Below are 22,651 nucleotides of genomic sequence, written 5' to 3' on the forward strand. Positions count from 1 at the left end.
GAATAATGCAAATTACGTCTCGTAAACGAAAAAATAGGACTTTTGACGGCGATAGCGCCCTAGTTCGATCTTTCATCTACCATTTTTGACTGCTGAAAACCCCCATTTTTGTATTATCAAGAAATGAGAACGCGAATCCGGCAGCCTTGCGATCCTGGAAACGAGTCTACCGCCTTAATTGAAGATTTACCGAAGCTTATGATTAGTAGAAACGTGCTTTGGTACACGTAATTGTTGTGCCACATCGACGATCGGCTGTCGAATGTTGCGTTACTCAAGCAGGGAGCTGTTTAGTGTTCGATTAGCGTGTCGACGATGTTTTCGTTCATTATACCGAATTCGTTTCGGCATGCGACGTCCGTCCGTCCGTTCGCCTGCGTCTACACATGTTACAGCCGAGCCCCGGTACCTCGGGACATCCGTTTGGTTTCGGAGTTCAAGTGAAAGTAACGAGTACTCGCGAGCCAATTGATGTAACAGCCTCGCTCTGGACTTTGGTCTCCATCTCGTCATTCCATTTAGGATCGCGACGCCTCCTCCCTCTCGAAACAGAATGAATTGCTCGCTATTAATAAGTGGGCGCGTCGGTGAAAGGCATTCGCCCGTTCATCTCCGGAATCCGTGGCGTCAAGCAGAAAAATACAGGGTATCGTTCCGATGGCGATACAATCGGACATTTTGAAGAAATCGACCTTAAAAATTCGGTTGGTACACATCTGACTGACACCGGTTTTCACTTCTCCAGAAAACAATATCTTTAATGCAATTATTATATAATAATTTTTATGCATTAATTTATGGATAATCGGATTGAATAAATTCAATCGAATAATTGAAATACAACACCCTGTATGTTAAGGTTCGAACAGAGTGAAAGATGTACAAAATAGAGAAAATCGTAAGACAGTACTTAGAATTCTCGAAATCATTCTAGTTAATTGAAAGAAGCGTGTACAATTGGATAACTGTTAAGAAGCTTCGCGCTGTCAGATCTTATAAATTTTAGATAACTTTCACTTTCAACGCTTGTTAGAGACGTGTATAGCTACCATAAACGTTTAATGTTATCCGCGTCAAGGCGCCCAGATAAATTTTAATCCGTGGAACAAGCGTGACTTATGAGGATCGAATTAAATTTTAAAAAAGTACTTCTTCTTGGGACAGACCGATACAAATTGAATCTGCTAAAGAAACACTTAGAATCGTGCAGTGTAGAAAGTGAATGACAAGTGGCTATAACGTCGATCATTAAAAATAAAACCTGATGAATGTTAGCGTCAAAAACATCGCTGTTGCACTGTGCATCTTGCAAACTTTTACTTTTACAGATTATTTTATGAAGACCAGACTGAGGCCAATTTCACTAAATAAAGAATTCCTTATCATTATTACTAGACTGCGGGTCTTTAGGCAAAATAAAAATTGTCTGCATCGATTGCAAGAAATGGAAACTAAATTGAGTGGTATTTATTCCCTCAATGATTTTATAATAGAGGAGATATCATATATTGACATCTTCAATTTTCCAACAATTTTGAATTTCATCTACTCAATTTTACTATAAAAGCATAAAAACTATTTTACAAAAGTCCAGAGTAAGACAATATGATTGAAAAAGGAATTCCGTATGGTAAAAGTAAAGAAATGATTTTTAAAGTAAACTTAAAAAACTGAATGTCACATATGCACAAAAATCTACAGTTATTATTACTTATGCAACGATTGATCCTTCACTCCTGTTAGAAAGTGTTAACCGTTAATTGTCGCATCCTCGTTTGAAAGTGAATTGCTTGGATTTTCTTCGGGTATATGGCACCAGCTTGCACATGTTCGCTTTGAATTCTTGGCACGGCGTTACGTAGGTACCATAAACACAATGGCCCTCACGTATGTGGCAGTCGGATGCACACGAAAACGGAAGTGGTTTGTTAGGATCGCGGAAGGATTTGAAGGAGGATGAGATCTCATGCATCTGACGCGGAATGAACAAAGAAAAGCGACGGCCTAGGCCGGAAGACGAAATTGTCAAAGTTCACGCTGGAGAGTGTTAGGATACGCTAATCGCCAATCCTGGTGTGCAGGCATTAACTTTCTCACATTATAACGACTCTATGATTGCTAGAACGTTCTCACTGAGCAGGAAACGTTATTCAAATCGCTGTGGGATATCTGCTGTTTAGTGTACCTTGGCTGATTTTCGTCGGTAATTGTTCTGCGAATTCGAGTACGGAACCAAAATGGCGGACCGCATCGATCATTCTCGGTTTCGAATGTCTTCACCATTTTATTTCGACAAATCTCCAAGGTGTTGAAAAGTGAGTAATATAACTAGAAAATTGTCATGTCTGAACAATTAAGAATTAGGTTTTAGGAAGAATTAGGTAATTAGGAATATTAGGTTGACAACTAAGTTCGCGATCTCTCCACATTTTCTCAAACAAAGTCGTTTATATACAGGGTGTTCATTTGAAAACTTTCCAGCCGAATATCTCGAAAAGTATGAAAGGTATTAAAAAAGTGAAAAACACGTGTCCAAGGATTTCGAGGGGGAAAGAGGGGGGCGGTGTCAGTATTTTATTTGGGTGGCTTTTTCAAGGTCAACTTTGTTTTTACAAATGGAAACCTATATTTTTTATTATAAAACGCCACCCAAATAAAAAACTGATACTACCCCCTCTTTTTAATACCTTTCATACTTTTCGAGATATTCGGCTGGAAAGTTTTCAAATGAACATCCTGTACATTTTTTAAGCACGAGTATTTTATATCAAATTAACCACAATATTCTGAGCTTTCCAATGATATACAGTTCAAAAGGACTGGTCACTGAGGCTATAATGATGCAATAAAAGAATTACGAAACAAAATGTCCCAAATTTAGTTGCCAACCTAATATATGATTTATAAGTGGAGTGATTATTTCTCAATTATCATTGCAAAAAGTTAATCCACTATCTACTTGAAGTGTAACAGTACTTTCATTTGTTAGTGGAAGCTGTCGAAGTCGCTTTTAATTAAAGCGTAACACCGGTATCTCGGTGCAAATCTTGTTAATTAAGTAGGCGTCAGAAGAATATTTATTGGACTTAAAACACCGCAGCAAAAACCGTAATTCATCGGCAGGCATAAATTTTCCAGCTCGCGGGTTGAGAATTTCTACCTAACCCCTTGACATTTCGTACAACGTGTAGAATATATTACAGGCGGGAAGCGATCGGTGATACACTCTCCTCCCACGGTATCGAGATGTTTCATCTTTGTGGACAACGTAAGTATCGCTCTTTGTAAAATTCCCGTTCTCTTAAACTTCGTCTCGCAAATCGTGCGTACCAGAACGCATGAATATGGTAATTATAAAATAGACAGCATCCGAAGTTGAGTTTTTACATCGAGATAAGGATTATTTACAACGGATCATGCATTAGCGAAAAAGCGGAACATTACAGTGTAGACTGCGGGATGTTTATGGCATTTTGATAGTCGAGTTGACCAAAACGAGGCGCGCACAGAGAAACCTCCGTTCCTCCGGTAAAAGTTCCATGAATTTTGAGAATACAATAAACGGGGACTTGTATAAAACATCATTAAAATATATTTATCTCGCGTTCTCGAAATTCTTGTGCAAACAAGAAAATAACGGACCGACGTCGCGTCGGAAGGAATCCTCTGCATCCTCGAGGTCATCAAGATCACCGGAACGCTCTTTCCCCGTGCGACTCCGTTGGTCTCTTCTTTCCTGGTTCCTGAGCTGCATCGCGCAGACTTCCTTCGCGGGAAAGTCATGGTCGCGGTGCATCATGTACAGAGTGTCCCGGTTGAAATGTGCACTCCGAATATCTCCATAATCGTCGATTATGATGGACGTGTATCCGTGAAAGTCGCTTGAACGAAAATTGTAAGTCCTAAACGCAATTTGACGTAAACTCGACGATGTAAAACGCACGACCCCGAGGAACTTCCTTGTTGCTCCGTAGAAATTTAATAACCTCGTTAAAGGCATCGTCTTGAGGCGATCTTGACGATTTAATTATACAGCAAAGCCTGCGTTCATGTCTGTCTTTTTATATTTGAAGATTACACACTTTGAAAAAGATTATAATTAATCTTATAGATCATTGCTGTTATTATTATTTGATACATTGATTTGTCATCATGAATATCGTTTTTTGTTGCTTCTTCTTATATTCCCTGTTATACATTATTTTCGTGACAAGCAAAAAATGTATTAGAAAAATGATCTGTACAACACAAAACAAAACAATTCTAAATTTGACGAAATTCATTAATCTCTTGCAGTATGATTTTCATTGTATATTATGATTTATTATTATTATAATTTCATAAAAGAAAAACGAAAATTTACATTTATTGTATTTGTTGTCAATATTGACAACACAGAAGAAGAAAGTTCTAGAATGAAATTTCTTTGAAGGAAGTTTATAACACTCATGATTTGAGATGCCTTATGTAAAATTGAACACCCTGTGCGTGTGCATCATCCTGTAGCCACGAAGATGCAAGTGCAGGAGAAGGCGACTGATGCACGAGCAATGGGTTCCCCACTTGTAAACGAGCAAGCGCGCGATCATGCTTCCGCTGTAATGTAACGAACGAGTAGAGAGCTGGAAGATGCATCGGTGACGAACCTTTTAGGTCGGGAGTGAAACTACTTTTCGATGCAGCCGCCTGATCGAGCCAATTAAGACGCGCTGAGAATGCTCATGCGGGTGTACGAGCTTTTTTAAACCAATTTTTCCAGAGGAACCTACCATAACAGATTTCTAATTCAGATTTACCAGACCTTCAAGCCGCTGAACGAGTTATTCTGGATTCTGATGCGTTAATCAGAGGTTGATCTTGATATCTATAAACGGGACAGACATCTATAGGCTGCGGATTTCATGCATTTATAACGAGAATGAGTTAATTTATTATTATTATTCTCATGCATTTGTAACAATGAATCTTCAATCATGTATCTTCAACTTCTAATTGATACAGCAAATTTGTATTTTGCATGAAGATCCACAATGGATTCATGCATTTAAAATTTCAGTTAACAATTTTGGGTCTATTTTGACCCAGTTGGTCATTTAATTGCACAGTTCCTGGCAATTCAATTCAATTGTTGTATTAGAAAGATTAACGTATCTACAAGAAGTACCTTCAAAAATACGTTTTAGAAAATTGATGATAAATTGATTGTTGATACAATCTCTCCAAAGATATTCTACTGTTATCCAATTGCTTGATATATCATTTTTATCAGAACGCTTACTTTGTGGAAACAGCGGAGAAATGTGATCCATGGATCGAATAGATGCAGTTGAATCGTTGCATAACTCGGAGTCACCGAAAAAATGGGTGCCCATCTCCCTTTCAAGTTTATCAGAGGTCAGCATAGTTTACCAGAGCATAGGGGCCAGAATTTCCGGAAAAAGACCGGGGACAAAAGATCGCTTTCTCTGGAAGGCGCTCATTAATAATGCATAAGCTTCGCGTGATTTGCAAGCGGACGCAGGCTTTTTTCTCATGTTCCCGCAAGATTATAAATCCGCGAATTACTTATATAACGACGTGCACGATGTCGGCTTGTCAAGCCGGAAACTCTTCCGTAGGCTCTGTGAATTTTCCCGTGGTGATTTTTTTCTGTTGTCCATCTCGGGCCAATTTTTAAAGACACTGGCTAGGAAGTCGAGGACTTCCGGTACCGACACGGATGAGTATAGTTAAAGTGCCGCGCGAGTCCCATCGTCCGCGGACGATGCATTCGAGACGACTCTAATTCGAAAGTGAAACTCTCGACTCTGTAATCAATGATGGTCCCGCGCGACCAGTGAAATCTCGATTCGATGTCACGGGACGTCCATCCATTAATGGGTTTGATCTAGAAATTCTGATCCGATCGAGTGTTTGCATGTCGCGAAATTTTGCGAAAGGCTTCGCTGGAAATCTCGGGACGCTCGAGGAACGTTCTTCGCCAGTCATTTTTCGCTTTCATTGAAGATGACGTACTTACTAGAGTCAATACAATCTAACAGACTCAAACTACTGTAAGCTTTAAATAAAGTCATTGTTAACCCTGGCACTCCGTTGGAATTTATAATCTGCTGCACTGCTGCCTAATATTAGTAATGGCTATAGTCTTATTTATGTTAGAATACAGCGAACCAATAAAATTTTCTCTTTAGAATGAAATGTTTGTTTCGGAAATAGTTCATACTGAATTTGACGATTTTATGGAAACTATTGAAAATCGACGTTTAATAAATATAAAGCACAAGTAAACGAAGTAGAAAAGAAATGCAAACAAACCGGTCGGTGATCTAAAATTCATGGTTTCTAGTTGAAGTTCACTGCCGATTGCGTGGGCACAGTACGTAATACTGCACGGTCTGGGTTAGGTGTATAATATCGATGTAAAAACATAATAACAGGTGCAGAATGAGAAACGAGTGACGTGACATGGAGCAGCACATGACTGGCCAGGCAAGATGCGTTCGATCCCAATTCGAAAGTGAAAATTGTTTCGATCCGCATCCAACGATGCGCGTTATCTAGGTGAAATTACGTTTCTAATAGGCGGCGTTCCGAGGCCGTCATTATCCGACACATTGACCTGCATGTTTCATTCACGTTACAGATGATTTCATGTTACGTACCGTGTAAAAGCAAATAGTGTGCTATTCGCTTCGCCGCTCACGTAACACTTCTATACCCTTCGCCTAACCGTTGCGATGCATGAGTGCATCTCAGATTGAAATTTTGCATTCGAAAATTTTAGTGGGAAAATGGGAAGTCCGAAATTATTAGGACTCTAAAACCCTAGAACTCTAAATCTCTGAAATTCTAAGCTTCTAGTACTCTAGAATTTTTTAATTCTAGGGCTCTAAATCTCTCGAGGGTCTGGAACTCTGAGACTTTCAGACTCTGGAGTTCTGAGGCTCTAGAACTCTAGAATTCTAAGACTTTGCAATTTCTAAACTCCAGAAATCTAGAATTCTGGAATTCGAAGACTTTGCAATTCCTGAACTCCAGAAATCTAGAACTCTGGAATTCTAAGTTTCTAGAACTTTGGAACTCTGGAATTCTACGACTCTGAAACTACAATTCTAGAATTCTGGAGTTATAATATTTTAGAGCTGTAGACCTCTGGAATTCTAAGATTGTAAAACTTTAGAACTTCGAAATTCTAAATTTAGAACTTCGATTCTGAAACTCTAGAATTCTTGTCCTCCAGAATTCTAAGTTTCTGGAAGTTTAGAACTCTCATTATAATAAGATCCTCATTAGATAAGATCCTAAAAAAGAATTTTATAACGTGGGAAATCGACAAAAATTGCAGAACTCCAGAATTAAAAAATTCCAAAGTCTAAACTTGTGAAGCACAATTGAACACGTTACCCCAAGCCCTTTTTGCATACATCGTTTTTACATGTTTTCAACAAATGAAACCAAAAATGTTTAGCACTTTCACAATGTATTTTAAAGTGCATTTACAGAAGGTTACGCACACTCTCCTTGCGAATAAAACCTTAATCGCTCACGAAACCGGAACTGTGAAGTTAATGTTGGATTTCTAGAAATACGGAAGGTAGAAAAAAGGTGAATAGAGTCACGAAATAAAGGAGAGATTCACGGCGAGGCAAAAAATAGATTGACAGAGACATAGTTGAACCTTGTGCTCGTCTTCGTGGCAATCTTCATGTGAAAGTGGCCTTCTGCATAGACGTCCGAAAAATGACCAATCATTTAAAAAACGACATGGTAATCTCCGACTTTCGACGGAAGCATTCGGCCAATTCCTGGTCACACCGTGCAGTGATAGAGGTGTAGACCGAGAAAGTATGCGAATTATCAATTAATATTCTGCAAATCGAATAGATTCAGATGGCTGCATCATTGCTAAAGAATTCGAAGCACTGGAAAACTCGTGTTTGCTGCGATAAACTCAGAACTGAATGTTACAACTCAAACATCGTAGAAAATGACGAACTATATAATCGAGTATTATAAAGCTATCAATTTCATAATAACGGAGAAATTTACAAAGATTACTGTTCTTATCGAATGCTTGACGAATTAATTGATCAATAACGCAGAACAATCGAAACCACAGAACGACGACGAGCATTGTCTGGTCTGGTCATGACTCCATTAATGATGTCTGTGGATTACAAGTTGCTGCAAATCGTACGAACGATTCACTTTCTATTGGGTAATACATGTGATCGTATATGCCCCAGAGGCGCGGCATACATAAAGCATGAACAACTTTCGATCATTCGACTCGCTACGAATAGACCGAGGGTGCAAGGACACTCGATTCATCGCAATAAAGCTATTACTATTACCATTAATGATGTACTAATCATATTAATGATATACCATTGACCAATAGTGTTTTTCGATGCAGGTAACGTTAATGAATAATTTAGACACAAATGATATTCTCTGTTAGCAATGTTCGAAATAATTTATATAATCAAAGAAACAGTGTTTTTCGATGCAGGTAACGTTAATGAATAATTTAGACACAAATAATATTCTCTGTTAGCAATGTTCGAAATAATTTATAGAATCAAAGAAAAGATCTGCAATGTTTTATGCATTGTTATTATAGCAGCCTTGCTTATTATACCAATTCTACATTTTTTGTCCGTTCTACTTTTGACCATTTTTATATAAAAACATTTTCAAATTAGACTAAAGTCGTTTCATAAAATGATTTGAAAAATAAATTTCTGGTAACAGAATATTGATAATGTATATGTAACAGGAAAATATTTTTAAAGTTTCTTGAGCAAGAATATTAGTCAAGGAAAACAGATAAAAATTGCAGAATTATGAATCAACATATTAGGTCTGTGGAATTTTACAAAATATTAGAATTTTCACATAATCAATTTAAAAGATTCAGGAATTTTCCGTTCTCATAGCTCCTGCGTGACATAAATAATAAGTGACAATCGCATTGTTTTCTCCGTTACCTCTCGTTCAAGTACTTCCCCCTACCTAGAAAGTTTGGCACCTTAGAAATTTAAATATCTAAGCAATTCAGCGAACGTTTACGAGCTTCTGGTTACGAAGCTGTCAACACCTTTTATTCATAAATTTCTTATTCGATAATGGTGGTCCAAGCGGTACTATTTATGGACACTATTAAATATGATTTATGTAACTCTCTCAGTTGTCAACAGATTTCCACTGTTGACAACTGTTCGTTAAGCAACAAAAGAATTTGTAACTTTGCCCATAGTTTTCTTTAAATCGTTTTAAACTATTAGACGAATTGGCCCCTGGCTTAATTGAAAAGTGTTCTTCATAGATCAACACGAAAAAACCGATCCCATTGTTATCGATCTCTAAGTATTATTATCAAATCATTCGGTTAGTTTGGCTCAATGAAAATAAAATTATTACTTGAGTAACGATATTTTTATTGAGCATGCAGCTTTATTAAGCATCATATATTTTGTGATTATTAGACTGCGGATTTTTATGCATTTATGAAGAAATTGGCTAGGTAAAATACAGAATAGTAAAAGATTATAAAAATCTGAGAATGTTATTATTTCAATATATCAAAAGTATTAAGGGATGAAAACAATTTTTATCCAGCCCCTTCTTTTCACAATCGATATGGAATATTTTTATTTTGCATAAAAAGATCCACCGTCTAGCGATGATTTATAAGAAACTTGTGCGAGTAAAATTTAAAATAGCAGGAAGATTAAACAAATTTAAGAATGTTAAGAACTTTCTTTTTGATTTGTCTTTTGCATAAAGATCCACAGTCTACTCATCCATAATTCGAAAATCCATTTAATACCCAAGATGGCCGAGTACTTGTGCGATCTAACGTAGTCGTGCTCGATCCTCGATCGCGCGAGCTCTGAGCCCGACAGCGTCCGTATCTAGAATATATACATACGAGCAGCGGAACTTTCACTTTCCGCGGAAAAATTCGATGCTTGTGTGAAACGAAGCTTTTCGTCGAAGCTCGCTGCACGCTATTCGACGTACAGTAGGGGTCACTCGAGTTTGCAAAGTTTTCCCAAAGGATGCCGCCAGCGTAAAAGGAGAAACGCGCAGCAAAGAAAATTTAAAAATCAGTCATTTTTGTCTTATTTACCTTCTCAAATGTGGTATTAGTGGTTTGTTGACATTCTTCCGGTTTGTAAGATGAATTAACTAGAAATTTTGAGATAATCTCCAACACATATGCTGTTATCGCAGGTACCCTTTTCCAAATCTGTCAATTTTTCTTATTTTTATATCATGTTAAAGGCCGAAAAATATTTAAGAAATAGGTAATTTAAAAGTTCAGAGTGCCACAATTTCGTAAATATAGGTTTTGCCTTTACACCCCGCCTTTGTCACCCGTTTGCAAATCAATTTCACTTATTTGTAAATCAATTTCGCCCTTTTTTAAATTAATTTCACCCTTTTGCAAATCAAATTCAACCTGTTGCAAATCGATTTCACCGAATATTTAAAATTAATTACACTTGAAAGCATCTTCAGTGCTGAGTGAATTAAGTTAGGCACTGATTGACTGTGTGACATAAGACTCAACACTCAATTCGCTTCAATAAATGCATATGTACTCTCAATTCTAAAATTTATCAATTAGAAATTACTACAATGAATATACCTATCTACACGCAGTTTCCATAGATTATAAATTTAATGAATTGGTAATTGCTTGATGTAAAAGTTTGCAATAAATAAAATTTTGAATTTCTTAACAATTAATTAACATTTGATTTGATTTTTTCCACAAAAACTTACTTAAAAATACTGTATTTACAAAAGGTTGAATTTGATTTGCCAAAGGGTAAAATTGATTTTTTATTCGGACCATAACTTTAAACATAATATTACATTCATGCTCATGGCTGTCGACACATGTTTTGCAAAACATATTCTATAAAAAACTATTCGATTATTATATCTATAAAAGACATTTCGAGTATTTTTGTACTTTTAAAAAATCACACAAGTACTTCAAACAACAATAAATATGTGTGCAAAATGTCAATACAAAAAATTAGATAGTTTTCCTGAAATAAATTAAAATTGTATCAAAAGCAGTCTCAAAAATCAGAATATCCCCTTAAATGTAACAGTTTTAGCAAATTGAAGTGACCATTACCTACTGCAAAAGTTTAGCCTTGTCGAGGTGTTTCAAGTCGCTGCTACCACCTGTAGGCGGACGATCGAAAGCGGATTTCCTTATCTCACGCGCGGGCATCGTGAATTAAAGTTACCGTGAGATCGTGGCGGAAGAAAGTAGGGGAACCGATGTTTGTTATTAAGGTCGAGGTAATGAGGAAGACAGAGAGAAGTGCGCTCGTCTTCATGACCGACTTCCATTTACCTTTAACCGCAGATCACGTATTAATCCTTCGACCATCTTGCCGATAAAGCCGCATCAATGCGATCCTTTGTTTTTTTTCTAGAAAACGAGGAATCGGCGAGTCGCTAGACCGTGGATTTATACCTTTATGATTTACAATGCGGGTATGTACGGTTTTTATGCAAATGTAGATCTGTATGGGAAGGTTTCACCTTCGTACGGCCGCTGGAATTAGCTGGAAACCTGTTTCGCGCGAAAATTACTTTTTTCAAGCTTTTTATTGAGCACAACCCCTTAATGATTTTATTATAATCCACAGAAGTTGAAAAACGTGATTATTGTAAACATTTTGTACATCGACCTTTGAAAGATTATGCGTCTAATAAATATTACTAAAATTTAGTTGGCTCAATTTATTCCTTAGAAGTCAGCTTCTAAATCTAAGATTTTATCCCATCGTGTACTAAAATTTAAGGAAGGCATAGAATCTCAGTCGTTGAAATAACGGAACTTGCATCCGTAATGGTGACTGGAATCCGCTTCCTGTTCGGCAGCTAAAATGTCCAAATGATCAATTCAACGAGGTAAAATGATTAAAGCCTCCTATTCGGCGATAAAAACGTACAAACGATCGATCGATCAAGATGGAACGACGCCGACAGCGGAATCCTCTGCAGACGATGTCTTCTTCGTCGTGGAACTTTCTTCTCGTTACATGGGCTCTTCAGCGCGATCGTGACTTCTTCCTCGATCGATCTTCTTCCGCGTGGGACACACACACACGCGACTGCTCCATTAATCAGCCTTGGGAACTTTCCTTCTCGTTATTTTCGTTTACGCACGCTTCGAAAAACGTCGAGTGATAGACTGGCCGTGTGTTGTTTCCGGTGTTCCTCTTCTATTCACCGGTTTGTTCACTTACGCGAGCGCGTTCACCTCTCGTCCCACACTTTTTCGTGCACGGAAAACGGAGAAAGTAAAGGTCGCGAGTGCGAGAGCCGCGACCCTGAAGACCCTGGGACACGGTGTGTCTTTCCCTTGAGTCTCGTCTTATCCCTAGAAAGCATCTTCCTTCATAGAAACTGCGCTTTCATCTGTGAATTAATGGCTGCCCAAGGCGACGAGTGACTCCTACGTGTCTATGGCGCTTCTATTCCCCGGATCACGAGGAAACACACGGTTGTCGCACTTTTACTTCGACTAATTTGATGGCACAGTCGGGAGCCGAGGCTGAGAACTTCGATCGCATCGCGCGATCCTGAGAAATGAATATTACTTTAATACCCATTACCGTTCCCAGGAGTTCTTCAATCTTCGTGATTAACTTCAATAACGCTTTAGTCATAATTACAAGTAATTACGTTAATTACTTCATTTCAATACCTTTCATTCTTGATCGCTGTTTTATTTCTGCTTTTTTTGTTATTTTTTAGTCTAGCGACCACAACTGTGAAGTGGAAATTGATTTGTTTGTAATGTTTGAATTTGAATCCTTACGTTGGTAACTAAGTACGTATTTAAGATTCTATGAGTCGATATAATAGTGTCCGAAGAATGGACGTACTTAGTCGAACGATTTTATGATACTTTCTAAAGAGCATAGAAAATTATAGTAAACAGCTACCCAAGTATAGCCAACGTAAGAGCTTATATAAAGGCTTAACATAAAAATACAAGGACTAAATAATGATATTTGTCTTCTCCGCAAGAATACGCAATTGCGTGGGCAACTGGATTAACTGGGAGAGTATAAATAAAAAAATACGGTATTTTATTACGACAACATACATAAACATCGTACAAAAATATCGATAGGCGTGTACCTCTGAACAACGGTTATTTACAAGTGGGAGCTAATTACATTCGTCGAGTCGTAAACGGATTGTCCACGGTGCAGACGTGTAGCACGATCAACGTACAGCGGGCTCTTCAAGAATAAAGAAAATGGACTCGCTGTCACGATTATCGAGTTCGTGGCTCTCATCGCCGGCAGAAGAGAGAACTCTCTCCTCATTTTTAATCTACACTACTTCCCGGCGTACCACGAAGACGTCTCTCTCTCTCTCTCTCTCTTTCAGTTGTTTCTTCTTCCATGGTGTTCCCGACCATCGGTCGCCGTTCGATTACTTTTATCCCACGGTTTCGCGACACTCGGGCTCCATCGCAGCGAAGACCGTGTTCTGGATTGTGCGACGAATTTCCAAGTCGATCTCCGATCCCCGACGATGTATACCATAGATGAAACAAGTACAGTACCTCTTTAAAACGACCAGAGGTCGAGGAATCAAAGGCCTCTCTAGCTTTTGTAGTTGGTGGACAAGGCGTTGGAAACTTATACAATTTTATCTAGCAATTTTCACAGGATAATCTTGAAGTTGGTCCAGCTGGTTAGAAGCCACATTAGGTCGTGACAGACTTCTATTTAACCCACTATGAAAATCAGCGTTTCCTAAACTGGCATTTCGTGTAGTAAATCCTGGCGAGGTTTTATCTCGAGACACCTGGAGTTTAGGGTAGCTAATTGTACGAGTTTGCTATGTGCCATGCCCTAGAAATAAACGAGTCCTGAAGTAAACAGGCAATGTAGCATTGCTGTCAACCAGCGTGCTGTCTCGATCCATTTTCTTGCTGGGTCTACAGTAACGAGGCAATGCACGAGCAAAACGTCACAGCTCTATCAGCCTTAACGAGCCAGCAGAACGCGACGCACCGCTTTCCCGAAAAGCAATTTCGGCGGCGATTACCTGCAGGAGGTACGGGCTCGCAGGGGGGACCCTAGAAAGTCACTGGACTTGTTCCGCAGACGATACACCGGGGGGAAACGGAAGAACGACAACGACAACGACAACGACAACGACGGTTCGCCGCCCGGACGAGTGGGATCGAGCAAGATCTCACGGCAGGAATTTACTTGTAGCCGTGGTGCTCGTCATGGTGGGGCTCCGCGGGTACCCAAACTTTCTCCCAGACGGGTTTCCAGATCTTCTTCCACGCGGGTACCTGCACCTCTTTCCAAATCGGCACCCACTTGCTCTTCCACTCGTCCTTCCACACCTGCTTCTTCTGCGTGACCCAAATCTGCTTCTTCTCCGGCACCCAGACCTGCACCGACTCCTCCTTCCAGACTAGCTTCTTGTCGCTCACCCACACCTGCTTCTTCTCGGTCTTCCAGATTTGCTTCCACTCGGCCTTCCACTCCAGCTTCTTGTCGTTCACCCAGACCTGCTTCTTCTCCGTGCGCCAGATCTTCTTCCACACCGGCTTCCACACCAGTTTCTTCTTCCAGAGGTCGTGACTCGTGTACTGCCACCCGTGTTGATCCTTGCCGACGTACTGTTCCCCGGGGATTCCGATCTTAACCCATTCCGGTACCCAGACCTTCTTCCAGTCGGGCACTTGGACCTCCTTCCAAGCTGGTACCTGGATCTCCTTCCACACCGGCTTCCAGACCTTCTTCCACGCCGGAACCTGGACCTCCTTCCATGCTGGCACTTGGACTTCCTTCCAGACTGGCTTCTGCACCTTCTTCCAGGCTGGCACCTTCACCTCCTTCCACGCTGGGACCTGGACCTCCTTCCACACCGGGACTTGGACCTTCTTCCATTCCTGCTTCCAAGCTAGCTTCTTCTCTGTCTTCCAGATCTGCTTCCATTCCGGCTTCCACGTCAACTTCTTCTCATATCTGCCTTGGGGCTGTGGCGGCCCGTAAGATTGAGCAGGGGGTCCATAAGACTGGGCCGGGGGACCATAGGATTGCGACGGAGGGCCATAAGAACTTGATAATCCGCTATCATGACCTCCTCCTCCTCCTCCACCTCCGAAGGATCCATGACCATCTCCACCTCCGAATGATCCGTGACTATCTCCGCCTCCGAATGATCCGTGACCATCTCCGCCTCCGAATGATCCGTGACCATCTCCGCCACCGAATGATCCATGACCACCACCTCCACCACCATGTCCACCATGATCGTCACCGAATGATCCTCCGCTGCTGTAGCCAGAGTCACCGCCGAAGGATCCATGACCAGATGGGGCACCGTAGCTCGACGAAGGAGCCCCGTATGAGGAAGATGGAGCCGATGGTGCTCCATAGGAGGAGGACGGAGCTGATGGAGCACCGTAGGAGGAGGACGGTGCTGATGGAGCACCGTAGGAGGAAGATGGCGCCGATGGTGCGCCGTAGGAAGAGGATGGTGCTGATGGCGCGCCATAAGAAGAGGATGGTGCTGGTGCACCGTAGGAAGACGATGGTGCTGATGGCGCGCCATAGGAAGAGGATGGTGCTGGTGCACCGTACGAGGAAGATGGTGCTGATGGGGCACCGTAAGAACTCGACGGTGCGCCATAAGATGAAGACGGCGCTGCCGGAGGAGCGCCATAAGAGTTCGATGGTGCGCTATAAGAACTTCCTACGTTTGGCACTCCGTAGGACGCTGATGGTGGACCATGTTGATTCAAAGGAGGTGGACTTAATGGTGCTCTGAAATTTTTAGCTTATGTTCAGCACTGTTTTTATGGCTTCTTGATTCAGATATATGGGAGCATGCACAGATTAAGTATACTCACTCTTTCTTCGTCCTTATGGGATCTCCAAGAACGGAGACGAAAAGGAAGCAACCCAATATTAACTGAAAAAAAGATCGAGCAGACGTGTTATAATTTGAATACATGTGCATGTACACATCTGAAGTAATAAGAATGGGATAATGAAATGCCTTCTCCCGAAAAAAAGTACCATAAATATTGCGTACAAAATGAATAAAGTGAATTCATTCGGTATTTATCACTCTGTCAAATTGACACGTAAGAAATACCTTGTACGTAATAAATAATCATTATCACAAGATTGACCCTTCTCATACCTCAGGCCAGCTGTACTACCGTCGGACTTGACTTAGCATTCTTTATTTCTATACACGATAGAAAGATGTTCGACACGGCCAACGAAAGTCGTTGAGTTAACAGAGAGGAGAAGAAAGTATGTCAAATGAGAATCATGTTACCAGTTGATAGGAATAAGATGGGACATTTGTCCCATCCCAACGACAATAGTCCGTTTGGGATGAACCCGATACCAGTTGCCGGAAGAAAACACGCTGTTCAACCAGCCAGAAATGCAAATGAGACGATCATGGCACGCTGGTCATGTAGGTGACTGCCACAGCTCCGTAATTACCTAGTAACACAGTACCTGGCCAGGAATTCCGTGAACGCCGCGATACGATCTCTTGTATTCTAACCGAAGTAGCGCTTCATACACGAGCATTATACTAATTATTAAATCCCGATTCCGATCTATACTACACACGGCCTTCACCCGTTATCTAACTTTCCGCTCGCTACGAACTTGTACATGAAATGAACTATACCTCGCGTGTCCCGCGTTCGCAATTGCGGAGATCCGGAGATAGTTCCTGGCAACTCGAGATCCACCTTATCAGATTGAACAGGAAGATCGAGTTACAATGCTGCGTTTTATTTTTAACCGTTCGGTTAGATTCGGTTGCTAATTACTCATCCTTTGTGCGATTCTTATTCTCTAGTTAACCCTCTTTAAGTTAGTTACCCGCTACTTAACCCTCGTGTGCTGCTCAGAAACTGTTGCGTGAAGGATCCCAGGATAACACTTCGCCCATTTTTGCTTTAGAATTTAAACCAAAAATTATGTACCATTTATAATATCACATTGCGCGAAAGATCCTTTTGTAACTATGATTTTTGCTTTCTACTTTAAATGATAAATCATGTTTCATTTATAATGTTGCATTTTAATATTTAAAATAATCAATTTTAATAAATAAACGTGTTATGATATTATATATAGAAAAAGGAAATGAGAAACTCAAACTCGATTCCGTGAATCGCCTAAGCGTGAGCAGACTCGCTACCGCATCTTACCCACATACTGTCTAATTGGACACAAAAATCGACAGAATTAACCGAATAAGTAGACCGTGAATATCCGTACAGTTCCAGAACACGTTTTGTACTATTTATATAAAAAGTCTCTACGAAGACAATAGCTTTCTATCATCTTCATTATCTTCTGCGTTGTATAATCAATTAATTTTTGAAAATAGAGAATTGCACAAGCATCCGTAGTATAATGACAAATGAAAAGATGCAGTTTAACGAATAATCACCGTTATTAAATCTAATTCTGGTATAATTGGCAAAAAGTGCAACACAAGAAAGAGATGACGGATTGCTGAAGAAAATTATACAAGTTAGAGATAAATACTCTTGGATCTTTTCAGATGAATAATTTTTACACGTCCTGATTATTTCTACATGATCTTATGTTCTTCCGTGCAAAAGGGCACTGCCACGAATGATGCATTCGTGATTTCCTGGAAATGGCACCGAACCTTCCGCGATAAAAACGGAAGCGTAGAGAGAAAACGGAGAGGCCAAGTTTGGAACGAAGGTCTCAGAACCACTCTTTCCCATCGACATCTTTCCGGTTTACGAGCGCGTCTCTAAAAAATGAAAGTGTCCGCGTGCGAACCGCCGCGCCGGACAAGCGTAAAACGTAAAATGTCCCCGTGAATTGGGTCGATAGCGATCCCTGTTTTCTTTCCCGAAGCGGAGGCGCCTCGCAAAACTCGTTTCAGGGTCGCGTGTTAACCGCGCGAAAGTGGTCCTCTCGATTTCGTTTCCCTTTTCAATTATTTCGACCGCCCGCTGCCATTCTGCTTCCGACAGAACGGCCACCGGCGAACCAGGTGTCAAGATCAAGGACCGAATGTAGATGGGAACATCGATACGAGGCCTTCCGATCCTCGTTATACGCTTGTCGAGCGGTCTATCGTCGTTGGCCATCTAACGTGCCGGAACGAGTTTAGGCGACCAGGATCCACGAAGAATCGAGGAATCGATAGAAAGCGGCTCCCGGCGATATTAATTTTGACGACGTAAAAGGAAAAGTGTGACGCGATGTTCGGTGTGTTAGACTGGTCTTCGAGAGTGGACACATGTGCGAAAATTATTGTTATACAGTAGCCAGTAAATTAATCTATCTAACATCTTTAGAAAACTGAAGTAAATTAAACTATTTTGTAATAAGTTTTGAATGATGCGTCAACTTTTTTTACTGTAGTTGCCAATTTGCTATTTGAAATGTTAGAGATTCTGAAGATATTGTTTTTCAGTACATTTAGTTTTAGAAATTGATAGCGACGTCTCTGATATTTTTGAAAATATATGTTCCGATAGAAATTGCTCTTGATTCGACACATGGAGCTATGACCCCGAAAGAGAAGTTCATTGTCGGTAGCTCGGTAATCTAGAAACTTAGTGGTTACGTTACACGAGGCCGATAATTGAGTTTATAAAATCAATGGTATAGTTTCACAAAACGTGATTATTCGTGGCAAAAGCACACTGCTCGGCTTTCCATTCTACACTGGCGAGCAGCAGCAGGTCTGCCTTGTTGTGATTTCTGGATCGAGAAAACCTGTATCGAAACTCATTTCGCGTGCGATAAAGGCAATGAACGAATAGAACAAGCAATACTCTCTGCAGGAAGCTGCTAGTCAGTCACCTAATATGGCCTGTTTCTTTCTGACCATGGTTAAGTACTGATTTTTATTATGGAACCGCGTCACTTCTTTCAAATAATTCATTTTTATTGCAAGACTGTAAAAATATTTCATGTCACTACGAAATTGTAAGACAATCCATTAAGAGTAAATTAATATTAACACTTCTGTTATAACGCCATGTATGTGTGGATGAAACAATTTGTAGCTTTGAAATGACAATTAATTTAACTAAAAATTTTGTTTGACTATAAAAATCTTATTTAACCTCGCCAGGGCCAGGAAAATGAAGAAAACAATTCTTGCGATTAAACATCTTCAACTTCTACGTAAAAAGGGAAATTTTGTTGAGATCCTCTAGTTTCACAACTTGATCATTGACCACGCTAAATGAACGTATACTTAAGAGCCACAGTGTGACCCAAGGACGAACATGGACCAATTCACTTAGGTTTCCCAATAACCTCAGCCCGGTGGTGGTACGACATCAACGAAAACCCCGTCTCGAAACGGAAAATCTAATTCCACTAATTTCACTACGTCCTCCAAGGCAATGGTCCCGGATCTATGTATCACAGTGGAGCACGTGGTTCCGGCCCACGATGTACTCAACAGCAAAATCAAAAGCCTAACTCCTGCGACAAAGGAATCAGCGAAAATCGGAACGAGAAGTAACTTTGATCGATCCACGTGTCCGTGCGTGCCATAAACGCGTGAAACCGGCGACAGTAAACAACGGTAGTTTGGTTTGGGTGGACCTAAAGGGTGGCCCAGCAATATTTCGCGGAATCACCACCGGGCCCGATCACTGGGTCCGACGCGCGAAAAACGAAGATGATCACTACAGTTCACAGATGCACCACGGACACACGTGTTCGTTGATGGGATATCAGGATTCGCTTGTACACTGACCAGGCTAGACCGCATCTTCCGGCTTTTTAGGGGGTCTCGATCACCGCTCGAAACGAAGATAAACGGCAGAGGCCGCCGCCTTTTCGGATTTTTTTCACGTCGTTCACGGTTTGTCACTTCTCTGACGAATTCCTCGTGGCCACGGGGCCTTTTATAGCGAATCCTCCTCCGTCTAAGCGGCTAGTTGTCCTAAGCATAGAAGCATTTCGTGGGGGGGCACCATGAGCGGCACCACGACGCTATATGGGGGTTCCAGCGGCTACATCCTGAACTCTCCTCTGGTGGGGACCACGATCGCATAGTAGACACCTCGACGGTTCTCAAGCAAGCATTTAAGGAGGTGCTACACACGTGGATTCTTTCCTTTCTTTTTTTTCTAATAGAATTTGTTAGAACGCCGGCCGGAGGGCCGCTTTTACTTGTGAAAATCGTGAGCCGAAGCTTTTCGGACCGTTATTAGACGATTTTCCCGTTCCCACGGGAGGATCACTTTCCTTCTCGAATAATTATAAAGTCGGTTTATATAATCCCGGGGGAGAAGAGATTGTGCGATTGTTTGCTATGTCGATGGTTTGCAGAGCGCATGCACTTCCGTCGTTAAAGTTATGGTTACATGACCGACGAGAATCCTTGAACAAAATTAATGGTTGAGAGAATTTCAAGTGAATTTTAAGATATAGTTGGTTGGATTCAAACTACACAACATTTTTAAATATGTAGCTGATGATGTGATTAAATATATGAATATTCGTGGCCACATTAAAGTACCTTGATTAAACGATACAGCAATTTTGCGGCTTTATCGACAAATTTCAAGAAAGTGAAATCAAGTAGAATCTTATTTTCGCATTCAATTGTATTCAATCCAATAAAGTGAAATTGATAAAATGCATTAATAAGGTACTCTATGAAAGGGCATATTTAAATGCATATTTTTGTGTAGATAAAAAAAATCTCGTGCACCAGTTGTTTGTACAACAGAATGCCGTTTTGTTAGTTCAATGAGATAACCACATAAGTATGTGGTTATTGAATCCCCACATGGTCTATATCATCCAGAAATGCTGGTATCCACCGGTAAGCACTCTAAAGCGCGGCTTGCTTTCACTTAAGCACGGTTATAGAATTTTATGCAATCGTACGCTAGTCAGTGAATCTTGGATTTGCATGTAATTCCGGGAAAGCGTTAAAAGGACCCGCCGTTACAAGCTTGATACTCGTCTCGTTTCCGATAGCCTGCGTGTCGCCTCCATTCTCCTTATCGGACGAAAACGATTCAATCTGAAGAGTTAATTGAAACCGACTCTCTAATGTTCCTGTATCTCCTAACTTCGCCGATGCCCCGTCTACCCTAACCTGTCGATGATAACGAGCAAGGCGTTCAACGTACCCATTCTTTGAATAACGAAACGTCGCGGCAAGACTGCGGATCTTTACGTAAAATAAACATTTTCTGTTGCAAGAAAGAGAAGCTACTTAGGAGTTGCTGTCGAGTTATTCCACCAAGATTGTTGGGGAAATGAGGAGAAACATAGCAGCAATTTTCTCCGACTTTCTTTAACACTAGGTTTACGGGATCCGTCAAAATGACGGCTTCTAATATTTTTGACACTAAACCTACCGAGCACTAAAAGCGATTAAAATGTTCCACCTTACAGAAATGACAATGCTCTATTTATTTAAATTTTGTGCAATTTTTATTACAATATGTGCTTGGATAAAGGAGTTTATCGAATCAACCATGTAAGCAACTTCATAATTTTAATAATTCTAAGATGAAAAATATAAAACCGGTCATTTGACCGGCAGTGGGAGGTTTAGTGTTAATTCACGATTGTTAAGATAGTAAAGATGCATCGACGAGAGATTATTTAAACAATTGATTTCTTTGGATATATATAATTAAAAAATAACATAATTATGTTCAAAAATGAAAATGCAAATGGGTCAATGATTATTCCCCCAGCTGTCAGAAATGTCGAGAAAAGGGAACAGAGACATACTGAAGGCTTAATTTCCAAAAAATTACACAATTATTATAAAATTGTTAAAAAATTAGGCAAAGAAGAGGTCAAAGATTAGGAATTATTTCTGCTTCATAAGAATTATTATTTTTAGAAAACAATGTACGCAGATGAGTTGCTTATCCTCCCTCTATAAGCTGGAATAAATTTGTTCTCCAAGAAAATCCTCGACTGGATTGTTCGGACTTGTCCACTCGCCCCAGGTGTTCGACTTTCTGTAATCACGGACATTTGTCAAATCACGTCTCTAGGTCGTGATGAAGGCCGAATACGTTCTGTTGGGTCCACGTGTCGAGATCGGGTTTTGTACATTGCCCAACTGGATCGCCCAGGGCCTGCACGGATTACGCAACAGAGGAGATTCGGTGCAATGTGAGAGTTTCCCCGTGAACGAGGAATGGGGACAATACAATCGGTAGCAGGTGTGAAATATTAATGGACGCACGCTCGCGAAATTTGCTTGCTCGCCACGGAGATCGTGAACGGGATTGTCGCATAGTACTTGGCTCCCGAAGCGAGACTATTTTATTCAGTCTCATGCAGATTATTAGTTGCGTCACACCACCTTTTCTCAACTCGTTAAACAATTTTCTCCTATTTTGTATTTTGAATTCATTTGAACAACCACCTCTAGAAGAAGTGCCTCCAAAAATATGTTTTAGAAAATTGACAACTAAAGCAATGAATGGTTCTAAACATCCTCAATTATACAGTTATAAATAGACTGTAGATTTTTATACAAACTTTTCTATATTAATTTGATTCTTTCTTCAATTATTTTAATTTTTCTCTTGTTTTAAATTGCACCA

General features: G+C 40.3%; 2 protein-coding genes across 2 annotated transcripts in view; one reads left to right on the forward strand and one right to left on the reverse strand.

Moving 5' to 3' along the window:
- LOC143211986 (retinoid-inducible serine carboxypeptidase) overlaps positions 1–22,651 on the forward strand; it is a 55,290-nt gene that overhangs the window by 7,978 nt on the left and 24,661 nt on the right. The gene's annotated exons all lie outside the window — the stretch shown is intronic.
- On the reverse strand, positions 13,117–19,973 carry LOC143211825 (uncharacterized). The gene is made up of 3 exons (XM_076429828.1): positions 19,819–19,973; positions 15,932–15,993; positions 13,117–15,845 (listed from the first exon to the last, which is right to left on the reverse strand). The coding sequence occupies exons 1-3, from the start codon at positions 19,831–19,833 to the stop codon at positions 14,270–14,272; spliced, it is 1,653 nt and encodes a 550-aa protein (XP_076285943.1). The 5' UTR covers positions 19,834–19,973; the 3' UTR covers positions 13,117–14,269.

This window comes from Lasioglossum baleicum, chromosome 9, assembly GCF_051020765.1.
Source record: "Lasioglossum baleicum chromosome 9, iyLasBale1, whole genome shotgun sequence".
Taxonomy (NCBI): Eukaryota; Metazoa; Arthropoda; class Insecta; order Hymenoptera; family Halictidae; genus Lasioglossum; species Lasioglossum baleicum.